General features: G+C 53.4%; 2 protein-coding genes across 2 annotated transcripts in view; both read right to left on the minus strand.

Annotated features, from left to right (window-relative positions):
• UNKL (unk like zinc finger) overlaps window positions 1-8,789 on the minus strand; it is a 49,482-nt gene extending 40,693 nt beyond the window's left edge. The window contains exons 1-2 of the mRNA XM_087449338.1: window positions 8,713-8,789; window positions 7,444-7,653 (exon numbers count right to left, since the gene is read on the minus strand). Coding sequence (XP_087305464.1) covers window positions 7,444-7,653; window positions 8,713-8,789 — 287 coding nt within the window. The remainder of the gene's footprint in view (window positions 1-7,443; window positions 7,654-8,712) is intronic.
• Window positions 8,790-13,326: 4,537 nt separating this feature from the next.
• Window positions 13,327-14,388, minus strand: UQCC4 (ubiquinol-cytochrome c reductase complex assembly factor 4). The gene is made up of 2 exons (XM_004438204.3): window positions 14,300-14,388; window positions 13,327-14,224 (listed from the first exon to the last, which is right to left on the minus strand). The coding sequence occupies exons 1-2, from the start codon at window positions 14,329-14,331 to the stop codon at window positions 13,852-13,854; spliced, it is 405 nt and encodes a 134-aa protein (XP_004438261.1). The 5' UTR covers window positions 14,332-14,388; the 3' UTR covers window positions 13,327-13,851.

Raw genomic sequence — 14,388 nt, forward strand, 5'->3', positions numbered from 1 at the left:
CTCAGAACAACAGGCCAGAGAAACGAGCAAAAAATTTACAAAACAGAAACTGCAAACGGCTCCCAACCACCAAGAGGCACTCAGCTCGCTCTGATTAGAGAAACGCACCCAGAAAGCCCACCCGCTCCAGGGCAGAACCCCAGGCACAGGCAGGAGAGGCAGACACTGCCAGCAGGAAAGCACAGTGTTGTGACTGCTTTGGAGGGATGTGGTGATATGTAACAAGAACACAGACGCATTTACCCTCTGACCTCGCAATCCTATCTCTGGAGACGTGCCCCAAAGAGAGACTGGCCAGAAGAGAAAAAAAGTCATGTGCACCACGCAGTTACTGCAGGACGGTCTGTAATCACAAAGGCTGGAAATGACCCGAGTCGTGGAACAGACGTCGAGGGAGCTCAGTGCAGCTCTGAGGACTGAAAGGGTCTGTATGGACACGGAGGGGGCGCCAGGAGGTGTTGTTGGGGAAAAAACACCAAGCAAAGGGAAAGCTGCATGCTACTGTTGATATTGGAAGGGCGGGAGCAAGAATACATGTACATCTGCTTACATAAAAAATTATGGAGAAAAGGAGTTATTGTTTAACGGGGACAAAATTTCAGTTTGGGGAAAATGGAAAAGTTCTAGAGAACGATGGTGGTGATGGCTGCACAACAATGTGAATGTGCTTAACGCCACTGAACTGTGCACTTAAAAAGGCTAAGATGGTAAATTTTGTTATGTATGTTTTGCCACAATAAAAAATAATGTAACTTAAGCTGATAGGAAAGCCACCATTTTACAGAAACAGTTCCAATCTTCAGAAATACTTAGGCTTCTACTCTAAGTTGTGCCTAAGAATTCCACAGTCTGGGGAGAGGGGCCTGCACACCGAGGCAGTGTCTGCAGGTTTATCTACAGAACCCAGTCTGCACAGCTGCGGCGGGGCAGGAAAACACGGCCAGAGCATCACTGACATGCAGAGGAGGGATGCGGGTGTCTATGTGCGGACACACTGTGGGGTGTGGCCGAGGTCATACACACACAGCGCTCCAGAGAAGTTAGCACTATGTGCGCTGCACACCTCCCCATTTTCCAGTTGTTACATCTAAACATTCACTCACTCCCCAATGGTCCCTCAGGTTCACCCTGAGCATCATTTTGTTTCCTCTCCAATACCATCACCATGGCAACTGAGCCTGGCCACGGGCCCCCCTCTCCCAGCACCAAGGACCAAATGGCCACTGTTATTTCACTCAGAGCATGTCACCTCCTGCCTAGGACACGACGTAAAAGCATGAGCTGTCCTTAAAATACTAGAGAATGTTTAATGAAAAAAAAATGGCTCCACCTTAGGAACACATAAGAGGCAGAAGGGAGAACTTCAGAGAAGACCCAGGGGCAAAGCCAGGAGCCCCTCGGGGCGGGGGGGAGGCTGGGGAGACCCCAGGGTCAGCCCAACACCGTGTGCAGCAGGAGGTCACTAATCCATCCCCAGGGCACCGTGCAGCCGACTAGTCGGGCCACTGTCAGCCCTGCCGCACCTGTGACGTGACCCGGGGTGACACGGTTCCACAGCTCGCCGAATTCAGGGTGACACGCATGGTTCTCAAACCCATCCACAACAATTAGTGACCCAGACAGTGTAATTAAAACAGGGCTCCATCGCTGGCATGGTCAGCGGCACATGCTGGCCACAGTTCTGCCACGATCGATGCTCTAGAACCACTGAACCAGAATGGGAGGCACGGAGAGGAACACACCAGGGGCTCCAGATTGCCACCTAAGTCTCCAGGAGAGCCTGAAATTGTCCCCTCCCTCCAGCAACTCTTACCTGAAACAAAAGTGGGCCCACCAGACCCAGATGCACGGTGCGTACACAGGGGTCCATGAGCCCAGGGCACGGCTCTCACACTGGAGCGTGTGTCAGAATCACCTGGAAGCCTGCTAAGCCCAGACCATCGGATTGCACAGGTCCGGGTGGGACCCTCGGATCTGCCCTGCGGGCAAGTTCACAGGTGATGCTGGTCTGGGGCTGCACCGGGAGAACCACTGGGCTTAGAGGGACACCCCAGTACAACATGACTCCCCCCAGTCCTCAAGCAGCTCAGGCATAGGCGGGAGACCAGAATACAACACAGCAATGACTGAGGCACAATGGAACAGAATTGAACAACCTGCTGCGCGTAAAGAAAATGAGTGACAGCAGCAAGATGGGAAAAGGAAAGACCTGTGTGCCACAGACAACTGGGCGGGCAGGGTCAGAGGTCGGGGGGTAGGGAGGCCGGTGGTTGATGAAAAGGTCGGGCTGGTGGGAGAAGCTCCAGTGTCATCTCACATCTGTCCCCTCCTCTTGGACACTTCTCCCAGGACTAACCCCATGCTGACCACATGCATCCATTCAGCACCGTGCCCCCCCAGCCCCTAGCTTCCAAGGGCTTCCCCGGACTCCCGGGCTGGGACAGTGACCCCTCACTAGCCCCTAACAGGGACCATCAGCTCTGGCAACAAGTCCACCTTCTTCCTCTGCGCCTCCAGAGCTGCCACCCTCTCCCGAGGACCCTGTCCCTGCAGAGGCCATCTCTCCACTGGCCTCCAAGGGGCACTGAGCTCCTGTGCCAGGCACTTCCTCCCAGTCATCTCCTCTGTCCCCTGCCCTTCACTCAAAGCACGAGGGGCGGAGGCAGTGCTGCAATCACTCAGTGATTTCAACGTTTCTACGGGTCTACAGATCCCGCTCAGTCACCTCACTGTAATTCCCGGAAGCTGGCGAATTCCCAACCAAAAGCCTGTGTCTTCTTCTGGCCTGTAAGCAGCCCCCGACTCTTGAACATTACGCTCTAGTGTTCCAGATCCACCCTTGGCTTTCACCTCACCCCAAAACCCAAGCAGAGGTCACTCATAAGATCAGTTTAAACAGCCAAGTTTATAACCACCTTGAAGTGAATGGACTTTCACCTAACCCTTAGGTCCTAAGACACCAGAGTTTTTAAAATTAAACATTGCAAGAGCATCTTGCAACATCAATATGATACAGCAAGCACGCCAAGCCTCGAGCATGTGGAAAAGTGTCTCTAAGTCAAGAGGCTCCCACGAGCGCACCCAGATTCATGAGGGAAAGCCCATCGAGTCTCACGTCACTGGCCCCCTCAACGAGGCGCCTGTGCCTCCAGATGCCCCAAGTGCATGAGGAGGGAGGGACCTGTGGGGAGAAGGGCCAGGCCGGCGGGGTGAAACCACAGCAGGGAGCCCTAAAAAGGATAAGGCTATTTCTAGGTCAATGTGGAGAGTTACACCACAGTAGCTGGGCGGACACATTTCTTATTAAAAACAAGAATATCTCTAACTGTGGGGGTCTGGAGGACCACACCTCAGGGACAGCCTGTCTATGGCAGGAGGAGAGTTAAGAAGAAAGAGGACCTTTCCTTTATACACAATATAGTTGGGGACTGCTCCAACTGTTTCCCAGTAAAAATATTCCCCTGGAGGGGCCCCTTGGACTCTAGGAGGGTCTTTCCTTCCTATCCGTCAGAACCGACGTCTACAAGGGGCGCCTGACCATCGCTGAGAGTTGCGCATGCGCGCTCTCCTGGAAGCCGGAGGTGCAACCACACCGGGCTCCACGTGAGAAGACCCGGGCCGGCCCTGACGGTCCACAGTCCCACATGGGAGCAGGACCACCTGGGGGCCTGGGGACGTCCACACCCGATGCCTCTCAGAACAGCCTTCAGGATGTGGCTGGACCCCGAAACCTCCGGATGAGAGCCACCTTCCTCGAAGCCCCAGCCTAAGAAATACCTGAGATGGCTCCGCACAGATGGGAACACCGACCCTGTGGAGCTGGGCCCGACCCCAGGCTCCAAAGAGGCTTGCTGCACCCCTGACGCTGTCTCCGCAGCTTACCGAGGGCTCACACCCAGCAGCCGACCTAGGCGGTCCCGCCGCGCCGCGGGAGGCCAGTTCCCACGGGGGCGGGGCGGGCGCGCGTAACCCGGACGGCCAATCGCGGCCCGCGCCGGGGAGGGGGCGTGTCCGCCAGAACAAAGGGCACCGCGGGACCCGAGCGCAGAGGGGGCCTCCGCCGTCACAGGGTGCCCGCCCGCCGAGGAATGGGGCTGACAGCGGGGACGTGACAACGTGGGAGGAGGCCATGGAAGGAGGGGTGACAGACGGGGGAAGAGTTACTGCCCGACAAGGTGTGACAGCGGTGGTGCGGGGGGCGGGGGCAAGATGGAGGGGGAGGAGGAAGAGGAGGAGGCGACTGACCGCCTGCCAATGAAAGGGGGTGACAGCGGGTGAGGGGGCCACGGAAGGAGGGGTGACAGAGAGGGGGGAGGGTGACTGCCTGACAAGGAAAAGGAGTGACAGTGGGAGTGTGGCAGCGAAAGAAGGGGCCACGAGAGGAGAGTGACCCCTCCTGGGTCCCCATCCCCTCCTGCCCCACTGCTCAGCCCCACAGAGCCCCTAGCCAGTGCCAAGAACAAGGTGGATGCTTATGTCACCTGACACTGGCTGAAGGGCCTTAGCTCTTTCACACATATTCACATTTTAAAATAATAGGTCGATAGTACATATGCCCAAAATAGAAATTTCAAGAATCAATGAACTGAAATAAAAGGAAGGCCTTGTCTTTGCTTTGAAAGGTAGTATCTATTTACAAATTCCATGGAACCCTGCGTGAACCAGAATGTGTAATTTAACAGGACACACTCCAGGCGATCCCATTTGGGGGTAATGAGAAAGTCCCTCTCCCACGGAATGAGCGGTAATTACTAAGGAGAGATTCCCAGGGGAGACGTCTGGCCTGTCAAACACTTCCTAAAGGGCTGAAGCAAGTCATCTCATGTGCTCAATGAAAGCTACAAACAAAATCTTTAGTAAGATTAAAGATGTGACTTCCTTACTATGCGCAGATGTACACAGGGTGCACCCAAAACAGAAAATGTCAAACGAGCATCCTAATCCCACTCACCCTGTTTTTCAGTGATAACCTGCATGCCATTTAGACTACGTTAATATTTTTATAATAAATAATTACATATCTTTAATTACTATTTCAGCCCAGCTTAAAATGACCACCTACGGGTAGGTGCTCACGGCAGCACCCTTCATCCCATAAGAACTGGACACCACCCCAATGCCCAGCAATGGGGCTGAATCAACACCAGGACATCCAGATTCCGGAACCTGGAACAGCTGTTAAATCATGTTTTTCATGCATTAAAAGCATCACCAGTGAACAATGTCACTTAGTCCTCCACACTAGACTCTGGGACAGGGTCAGACACACCGAGTGACTGGATCCCTGCACCAGGGTCAAGTAGCAGTGGCCCCCCTGGCAACTCAGGGCCCCAAGGTCCAGAGAGCTGACTGAAGTGGCCAAGGGAAATGAGGGACCTGATGCCAGGCCTCACCTAGACAAAAACATCTCTTCTGAAGACCTATTTGCAGAAAACATTGGCTCAAGAAGCAATTAAATAATGCATTTTTAAAACTTCACAGAAGTGGGCTGGCCCCGTGGCTCAGCGGTTAAGTGCACGCGCTCTGCTGCTGGCAGCCCGGGTTCGGATCCCGGGCGCGCACCGCTTCTCCGACTATGCTGGGGCCGCGTCCCACATACAGCAACTGGAAGGATGTGCAGCTATGACATACAACTATCTACTGGGGCTTTGGGGGGAAAAAATAAATAAATAAAATCTTTAAAACTTCACAGAAGTATCATACCATCTTAACCAAGGTGGAGCTGGCTACATTATTTCAACAGGCGTCAGGCTGCCTTACCAACAACACTATTTAACTATCTGGTGTTCAACTAAAAACCTTTCAGTAAGTATATAAAGTTTATAAGATCACCACAGATTAAAAGTTTACTCCCTGGGGGCTGGCCCCGTGGCTTAGCGGTTAAGTGCGCACGCTCTGTTAGTGGCGGCCTGGGTTCGGATCCCGGGCGCACACCGACGCACCGCTTCTCCGGCCATGCTGAGGCTGCGTCCCACATATAGCAACTAGAAGGATGTGCAGCTATGACATACAACTATCTACTGGGGCTTTGGGGGGGGCGGGAACGAGGAGGATTGGCAATAGATGTTAGCTCAGAGCCGGTCTTCCTCAGCAAAAAGAGGAGGATTAGCATGGATGTTAGCTCAGGGCTGATCTTCCTCACAAAAAAAAAAAAAAGTTTACTCCCTGGCCTAAGCATTTTTGTAAAATGAAGGAGAACAGACTCACACTGGCGTCTATGTGGGGCAGGGTGAAAGCTATCTTCAAAGGGAGCGTACCTGGAGCATCATCTCCCTTGAGAGGATCAGGGATGGAGTCTTGAAGACTTCCCTCAAATCAGACCCAGGTATGGACAGAAGCTGAACAAGTGGCTCTTTCTAGAGGGCCCTAGGGCACAGTGATGCCACCCCACCTCCAGGCCAAAATGGACGGGCCCTCCTCCCTCCTCAAACAGCCCACAGGAAAAAAGCAAAGCCTCCAGCTACCAATTTCTGACCGTTATGTGAAGATACAATCCGACCATACTTTTCCTGTTTCCCATTCTACATATTTCAAAAGAAAGACATCTGTTCATAACACCATTAGAAAACTTGTAAAAAAAAAAAAAAAAAGTCAACCAAAACAAAACCTTGATTTCTTAAACTTTAAAAATGCTACATATTAGGGCTGGCCCAGTGGCATAGTGGTTAAGTTCGTGCTCTCTGCTTCGGCAGCACCAGGTTCACAGGTTCAGATCCCGGGCGCAGACCTACACACCGCTTATCAAGCCATGCTGTGGCAGGCTTCCCACATATAAAGTAGAGGAAGACAAGCACAGATGTTAGCCCAGCGCCAGTCTTCCTCAGGAAAGAGAGGAGGATTGGCAACAGATGTTAATTCAGGGTTAATCTTCCTCACAAAAAAAATAATAAAAATAAATAAATAAGAGTGCTACATAAATGATAGTCTGCAAATAAAATAACTTTCCTATCAATTTTTTAAAATTAAACATGTAAACAGCAAGAAAGGAAACATTCTGGATATATTTGCACAGTGTGAGCAAACATTCTAACAAGCTTTCTGATCAAAAAACAACAGACAACTATGAAATGGTCCTAAACCTGAAAGCCATACCTCATAAAGCCTGGTTCTAATGCAAGATATTGGAGAACTGTGTCGCAATGAAAAGTGGGAAGGGAAGCAAAATTGGTTTCAACCATTCAAGGGTTATTGCTGACACACACACACAGTCCTTCCTGCACGGGCCTAAAAACAGGGAAATGTGCCCCCACCACCAGGACTGGTCACAGAAAAACTTCAGAGAAAAGATACGATCCCCTACAGGTGCCAGGTGTTGAAAGAACTGGAGGTCTGCCGCCCTCGGGTCAAGGCGCGGTAGAGTGGGACAGCAGCAGGCAATCTCCCGCCAGGCCGACACTGCACCACACCCTCCCACCCCCTCCCCCGACACACACACACACTTACTCGTCGCCGTCGGGGCACTCGCCACTGGACTCGTCGTACTTGGAGCAGTACACGTCCGGGCTGTAGTTGAACGTGCCGTCGCGCCTGCGGAGCGGTCTGCGCCGACGCTGATTTAGGAAATGCCAATGGAAACAGGTGAATGGCCTGTGCTGGGTGCACTTGTGCTGCACAAACAGGGCGCACTGCTCTGTCCTAAACTCCTTTAGATACCTAAAAAGACAAACATTGTTGCGGATCGCTTCCGCTGGCACTGCCGCCGGCGGGCGGCCCTGGGGACTCTTGGGCGGCGCCCCGACCCCAGGTGCGACCCCCCACTCCGAGCCCAGACTGCCCCAGACCGCCGCTCCCTTCCCCACTTTCAGCCTGGACGCATTCCTCGGATCCCAAGCATGGTTCACCCATTCCAGGCACGGTCCCCGACCCCAGCAGCAGCCCTCATCCCGGATCCTAGGCACGGTCCTCGACCCCAGCAGCAGTCCCCCATCCCGAACCTCAGGCATGGTCCCCGACCCCAGGCGCGACCCCTCACTCCGAGTCCAGATGGCAGCCCCCCAGCCCCCAGCCCAGAGGCGCTCTTCAGATCCCAGACACAGCTCCCGACCCCAAGCGCAGCACCCCCATCCCCGACCCCAGGCGCGACTCCCCACTCCGACTCCAGACGGCCGCCCCCGCCCAGCTCAAGCGCGTTTCCCTGACCCCGGACGCGATCCCCCAGACCCTACGCACAGCAGCCCCATCCCGACCACAGACCGGACCTCCAACTTCAGGTGCGACACCGCGATCCCGGGTGCGCCCCGGCCCCCAAACCCAGGTGCCATCCGTTGACCCCAGGCGGAGGCAGCCCGAGTCCAGATGGCCGCCCTGCCCCCGCGCCCAGGCGCGGTACCCCCATCCTCGATCCTAGGCGCATTCTCGGCGGCTCCCGACCCCAGGCGCTGTTCCCCGACCCCCAACCAGAGACGCGTGGACCCCTGAGCCCCGCCGCGTTCCCCAGCCCCCAAGCCCAGGTCCCACCCCAAGACTCTGGGCGCCGCCTCCGAACCTTAGGCGGCAGCAGCCGGAGGCGGATGGTGATCCACCCGCCCGGAACCCAGGCGCGGCGCGGGGCTGGGGGCGGCCGCGGCGGGGGCGGGGGCGGGGGCGGCGGGAGGCCCCAGGCCGCACCCGGCGGCGGCACCCAGGCCCAGGGGCGCGGGCGCGCGGGCCGGAGGCGCGCGAGGCCGCTCTCCGCTCCGCTCCCGCCCCCGCCGCGGCCGTCCCGACACTGACCTGTAGTGGGTCGGCTTCTCCGTCTGCGGGGGGGACCCGCTCAGCGCCGCCGCCGCGGCTTTCGAAACCGACGGCATTTTCAGTCAAAACAATGCAGCGCGCATGCGCCGCGCGGGCCCGCCCCCGCCCCTCCGGATCTCCCCCGCGCCGAGCCCACCCGCGCCCCCCGCCCGGCCGGCCACGCCCACCTGCCACGCCCTGGCTACGCCCCCAGCGGGGGCCTAGCGGGGACCGGAGGCCCGGCGCGCACTGGCGGCCAGCACCCGGCGGAGAGCCGCAGGGACCCCAGACCCCACCGCGCGACGGACCGCAGCGACCCGGCCCCGCCAGGGACACACCCCGCGCGCGCCGCCGCTGCCGTTCCTGCATCTCCCGTGTACAGCATCGCCCCACGCCCGCTGGCTCCCCGTGGTCCACACCCCATCCTGCGCGCACAGGGCCCCCGGCCCCTCGTCCCGGCAGTCTCCCCACTCCCACTGTCGCCTTCACCCCACCACTCCTGGCCCGCGCACTCTGCGCGCCCTGACAGCGCCCTGTGCGACCCTGAGCTGGGCCCCCGGAGGAGTCGGAGCCGACAGGTCCTCCGGATCGAGACAGCTTGCACAGGCTGCTCGCGCTCGCACTTCACTCATTCACCGGCTCTGACCCCCCGGGCTGGGTGCTGAGGCCGCAAAGAAGGGATCCAATTGCTGAGGGTTGGGTGTGGGAGAGATGGGGGGAAATGGGGCGCCACTCCTCATGGGTCCGTAGTTTCTTTTAGGGAGTGCGAACATGTCCTAAAATTAGATGTGGTGATGGTTGCCCCCTGTGAATATACCAGACATTTTTATTTTTATTTTATTTTAATTTTTATTTATTTATTTTTTCCCCCAAAGCTCCAGCAGATAGTTGTATGTCACAGCTGCACATCCTTCTAGTTGCTGTATGTGGAACGTGGCCTCAGCATGGCCAGAGAAGCAGTGCCTCAGTGCGCAACGGGGATCCGAACCCCGGCCGCCCCGGCCGCCAGTAGCGGAGCGTGTGCACTTAACCGCTAAGCCACCGGGCGGGCCCATACCAGACATTTTTAAATTAAACACTTTAAATAGGTGAATTGAATAATACGTGAACTATATATCAATAAAGCTGATTTTTAAAAATGAGTCTAAGGCTCCCAGTCAAGGGGGAGACACTCGCCCCCAACACACACCCATCAACTGAGCAGGGATGCACAGACAGAGAACTCAGGGAAGCAAGCAGTAGCCGCTGGGGCCCCAGGAAGCCCCCACAGACAGGGTCACAGCTCAGCGGGCTCGGGGGAGGAGACAGGGTGTGCATTTTAGGAGGGAGAACCCGGGACCAGAGTACATTATTTTGTAAATTGTGACATAAGACATTTTTTTAAGCGGTAAACCTGGCTAGTAATTAAAAAAAAAAAATGCAAATGAAAACAACGAAGAGCCCATGGAGTGGGCAGACTTTTTTTTTTATTCTGAACCGAAACACGAAATGCCCGTGACCTTCAGCAAGACAAGCTTCTTCAATCCTCCTCTTTCTGCTGAGGAAGATTGGCCCTGGGCTAACGTCCGTGCCTATCTTCCTCCACTTTATGTGGGACGCTGCCACATCACGCCTCTACAAGCGCTGTGCCAGTGTACGCCCGGGATGGAATCCGAGAACCCCGGGCCACCCAAGCAGAGCGGGCAACTTAACCGCTAGGCCACCCAGCTGGCCCAAGACAAGCTCTTGAAGAAGTGTGGCTGGTAGGGCAAACAGGGACTTGCCTTTTATGGAAAATAATTTGTTCCATTTCTAGGGACTCCAACCTAAAAAAGAATCAGATTCAGACAAAGATGTATGTACAAAGATAATTATCAGAGTTATTTAGCAAAAACTTGAGAGCACCTAGCAGCCTCGCAGTGGGGAAATGGTTCAAATCTGAGTATGATGCCATGATTTAATGACAAGGTTTCCTGAGAACTGTTAGTGACATGAAAAATGCTATTTAAGTGAACAACAAAGCAAGATCTCACAGTTCATATATTTGTTCCCAAATATGTTATTTTTTGAAATACAAGTAATACAGTAAAATAACAAAAGCGATCACTTGCTGGTGGGATGAATGATGATCTTCTTCATATGTTCACTTTTCTAAATGAATTATTACCTCTGCAAATATTACATTTAAACCTGGAAATTAGGGCCGGCCCTGTGGCTTAGCGGTTAAGTGCGGGCGCTCCGCTACTGGCAGCCCGGGGTTCAGATCCCGGGCGTGCACCGACGCACCGCTTCTCCGGCCATGCTGAGGCCGCGTCCCACATGCAGCAACTAGAAGGATGTGCAGCTATGACACACAACTATCTACTGGGGCTTTGGGGGAAAAATAAATAAATAAAAAAAATTAAAATAAAATAAACCTGGAAATTAAAATGGCAAGAAATCAACATGATATTTTCAAAGAAAATCAAGCAGGAGAAGGAAGCAGGGGAGGACAGGGCCCATGAATTCTTCTGAGGAGGAATAAACAGATCTTGAAGACTGCCAGCATGCGAGGAATGAGGAAGAAGTCTGGGATATTCCAAGGTCCCTACCTCAGAGGGATACAGAACAAAGAAACAGATTTGAGGAGAGATGAACTCCGTTTTGGACCTAAGGGGTTTGAGGGACCTGTGAAGTCCAATAGAGATGTATAGAGAGCTGCCCCAAGCTCAGAAAAGGAAGGTGAGGCTCAAGATGAAGAAATCTGGAGCTGGCCCTGATAGCCTAGCAGTTAAAGTTTGGCACTGTCACTGGCTCGGTGGCCCAGGGTTCGTTTCCCAGTCACGGAACCACACCACTCATCTGTCAGTTGGCATGCTGTGGCCATGGCTTACGTAGAAAAACTAGAAGGCCTTACAACTAGGATATACAACCATGTAGTGAGGCTTTGGGGAGAAAAAAAAAAAAATCTGGGGATCTTTGCTGTAGAGGTGGGAGTAGACACCTTATGTTCCTCCTCACCCAAGAGGCATCTTCCTTGAAGAGATCAAAGAGAACCGTAACAGGCTGTAAAGATTTAGTGTCATTTTCATGCCTTTGAAGAATATTTTCTTAAAAGGCTGCGGTAGTACCCAGACACACAGAATAACACCAGGGTTCTCACTGTGAATTTAGAAGTGTTTTAGTTTGGGGGGGTGGGGAGGAGGGACGCACAGCACTGCCAGAACCTTCCAAGACTGCTCAGCTGCTTAGAAGATATGAGACCATTTACCCTCCTCTTCCTTGAATTTTTTGTTAACAATTTTCTCCTCCTTCTGCCCAACAATTTCTCATCTCACGAATCAGTGCAACTGCTTCTGGTCTAGCATGCTTACACTGGCCCTCTCCCTCTCAAATCCTTCTTGGGGGCTTATCTGGGGAAGTCAATGTGCTAAGCACCCTGGGAAAAATAAAAGCTACAGCCCAGTGGGGGAAATAAGACAAGCATAGTACAAAAACAGTTGCATAATAAAAGGATTTAAATAACAGCTCACCTATCCACTTGCTCTGTTGCCACTCCCTGAAAACCCCAGGTGTGGGGAGGGTCTGCCCACACTGTCACCTGCTGGCCTTGGGTCATCCTTTTGCTCATGACAAAGCCCATCCACGTCTGGGGCATGAAGTCATGCACTAGAAAAGCCCTGACAGCCACCCTGGAGGCACTCAGGATCGGTGCATGTGGTATGAAGCGTCATCAAAAATAATACTACCTCTCTTGTGTTTTTGAAAAACTGCAGATATACAAACGAGAACAATCTGGAAAGGTAACAGTGTTCACAGTGATCGCCTCTAGGTGTGGGATTGTTGATGTTTCTTATTCTCTTCCTTTTGCCTATTACAGTGTGTAACTTTCCAGATAAATCATATTGCTTTTGTCATGAGAGTTACTTTTAATTAGAACAAAAATTCTTCTCATTAGTTTTTTTTTTCCTGCAGGAGCTAGAGAGAGCAAAGTAAGGGTTCGGGTTTGAGTGACTGTTGCTCCAACAAAATAGTCTGCAACCAAACAGGTTACAGCCAAGCGAGGCCTGAGAAGACGCTCAGTTCTCTGCTCCTGCTGGGACTGGCAATGCAGCCTGAGCTATGATTAGGTCCATCTTTCCAAACCTTGGTGTCTCCATCTTTAAAAATGAACATCCTTGTATTGGCCCCACCTCCCTGAGAGCATAATTTACCAAGGTGTGCCTGACATTTAGAGCACTTCAGCAGAGAGGCCTCGGGAGAAGCTTATTTCCTGGCATACAGCCATTGGTCTTCAAACACCAGAGTGAGAGAAACTGCCAGTTAACATTGGCACCACAGACCTGCCAAGATCTTAAGTAAATAAAATCTTCCCTTTGTGCATCTTGTATTTAGTTCGGAATTAAGCAGGTTTCTTATTAAGTAGTACTTAAAAAACCTATCAGTTAGATATTCAAAATATTGCCTATAATTTGTCAAAGAAACACTCTTCCACTCAGAAAGTTGTTGCCTTGCTAAAAATAAAAATTTGCAGAGAGCTGAGGAAGGTCACCATTTTTGGTATCGTTTGATAATGTATTCCACAATTTACATTTAGGTTTCCTTCCTCAGTTCCCATTCTGGGAAAACAAGAAAAACAAAGACATTGAAAAAGCATTAGAAGGCTCCCTTTTTTTTAATAAGATGCAAAAAAACAGGGGATTGGCTTAATTCTACCTGACCAAATTAAAATTTGTCAATTTGTTAATTTGTAAAACTAACACCAATTTATACACACCACAGTATCTTATAAAATAAAAAGTTTAACTCTTCTGCCAATTACTCTGTCTCAGAAACCAAATGACCTGCAAACTGGATTACAAGTGTCACCAGAATCGTTTTGAAACATGATAATACTGTACAAAGACGCCACAAATCCAAAAGCACACGCGGCAGCCAAAACCTTTCCTATGGATCTGGAAAGTCTCTTGGACGTATTCGTTGGCCTTCAAGTATCAGGCAAAGAGCTGGTTCCGACCCGCTGACACTCTGCTCCCCATTCACCGGGTCAGCGTGGCCAGGTGAGCCATCCAGTTCTTCAGTCTAGGGAAGCACATAATCGGGACAGAAACGGGCAAACGAGGCGTCAAGGCCTGAGAGCGGCTTGCCTACTCCCTCGCTGCCAGCCCCGCGGGCAGCCCGTTAAGTTCTCGACCCGTGGGCAGCCGCGGCTCCAGGCTCCTCAGCATGGTCTCCGGGCTCTGGTACCTCTTCTTCCAACACCCGTCTCAACCACAGGTCCGCGCTGGTCTCCTGCCTAAGGAAGCACCAGATGACCAGAACCATGAGGGACACGCTGAAGGGCAGCACCATCCACCAGGGCCGCTGCTGTTCCCATCCCAGGGAATGCTCCACCGTCCAGCGGGACGGGTTGGCTCTGCTGGAGGAAAACTGAACCGGGCGGTCAGGGTCGTCCTCTTCCTCGCCCCCAGCCGCGGGCGCCCGAGCCCGGCCCCCGGGCGGCGGATGCAGGCTTCGGGAAGCCCAGCGCGCGAGCTTCAGCGCCCGGACGGCCCTGGAAGAGAGGGAGAGTGAGCGCGCCCGCCCTCCGCTCCCGCCCTCCGTCCCGCCGAGCACACGGGCAGCTCACCCGGCCGCCGGCGACCACAGGACACAGGTCATCGCGCCCCCGGCTCCGCACTCGGAGCCGCGGCGCAGCGCGCGCGTCACTTCCGTCGC

The sequence above is a fragment of the Ceratotherium simum genome, chromosome 26, assembly GCF_057802395.1.
Source record: "Ceratotherium simum simum isolate JZ-2026a chromosome 26, ASM5780239v1, whole genome shotgun sequence".
Classification (NCBI taxonomy): Eukaryota; Metazoa; Chordata; class Mammalia; order Perissodactyla; family Rhinocerotidae; genus Ceratotherium; species Ceratotherium simum.

What these genes read in the sequence shown, in the direction of transcription:
- UQCC4 (XM_004438204.3), bottom strand. Translation starts at nt 14,331, where the DNA reads ATGACCTGTGTCCTGTGGTCGCCGGCGGCCGG. An exon ending in CTGTGGTCGCCGGCGGCCGG is followed by an intron (nt 14,225 to 14,299) that starts GTGAGCTGCCCG and finishes CCTCTCTTCCAG; the next exon opens with GGCCGTCCGGGCGCTGAAGC.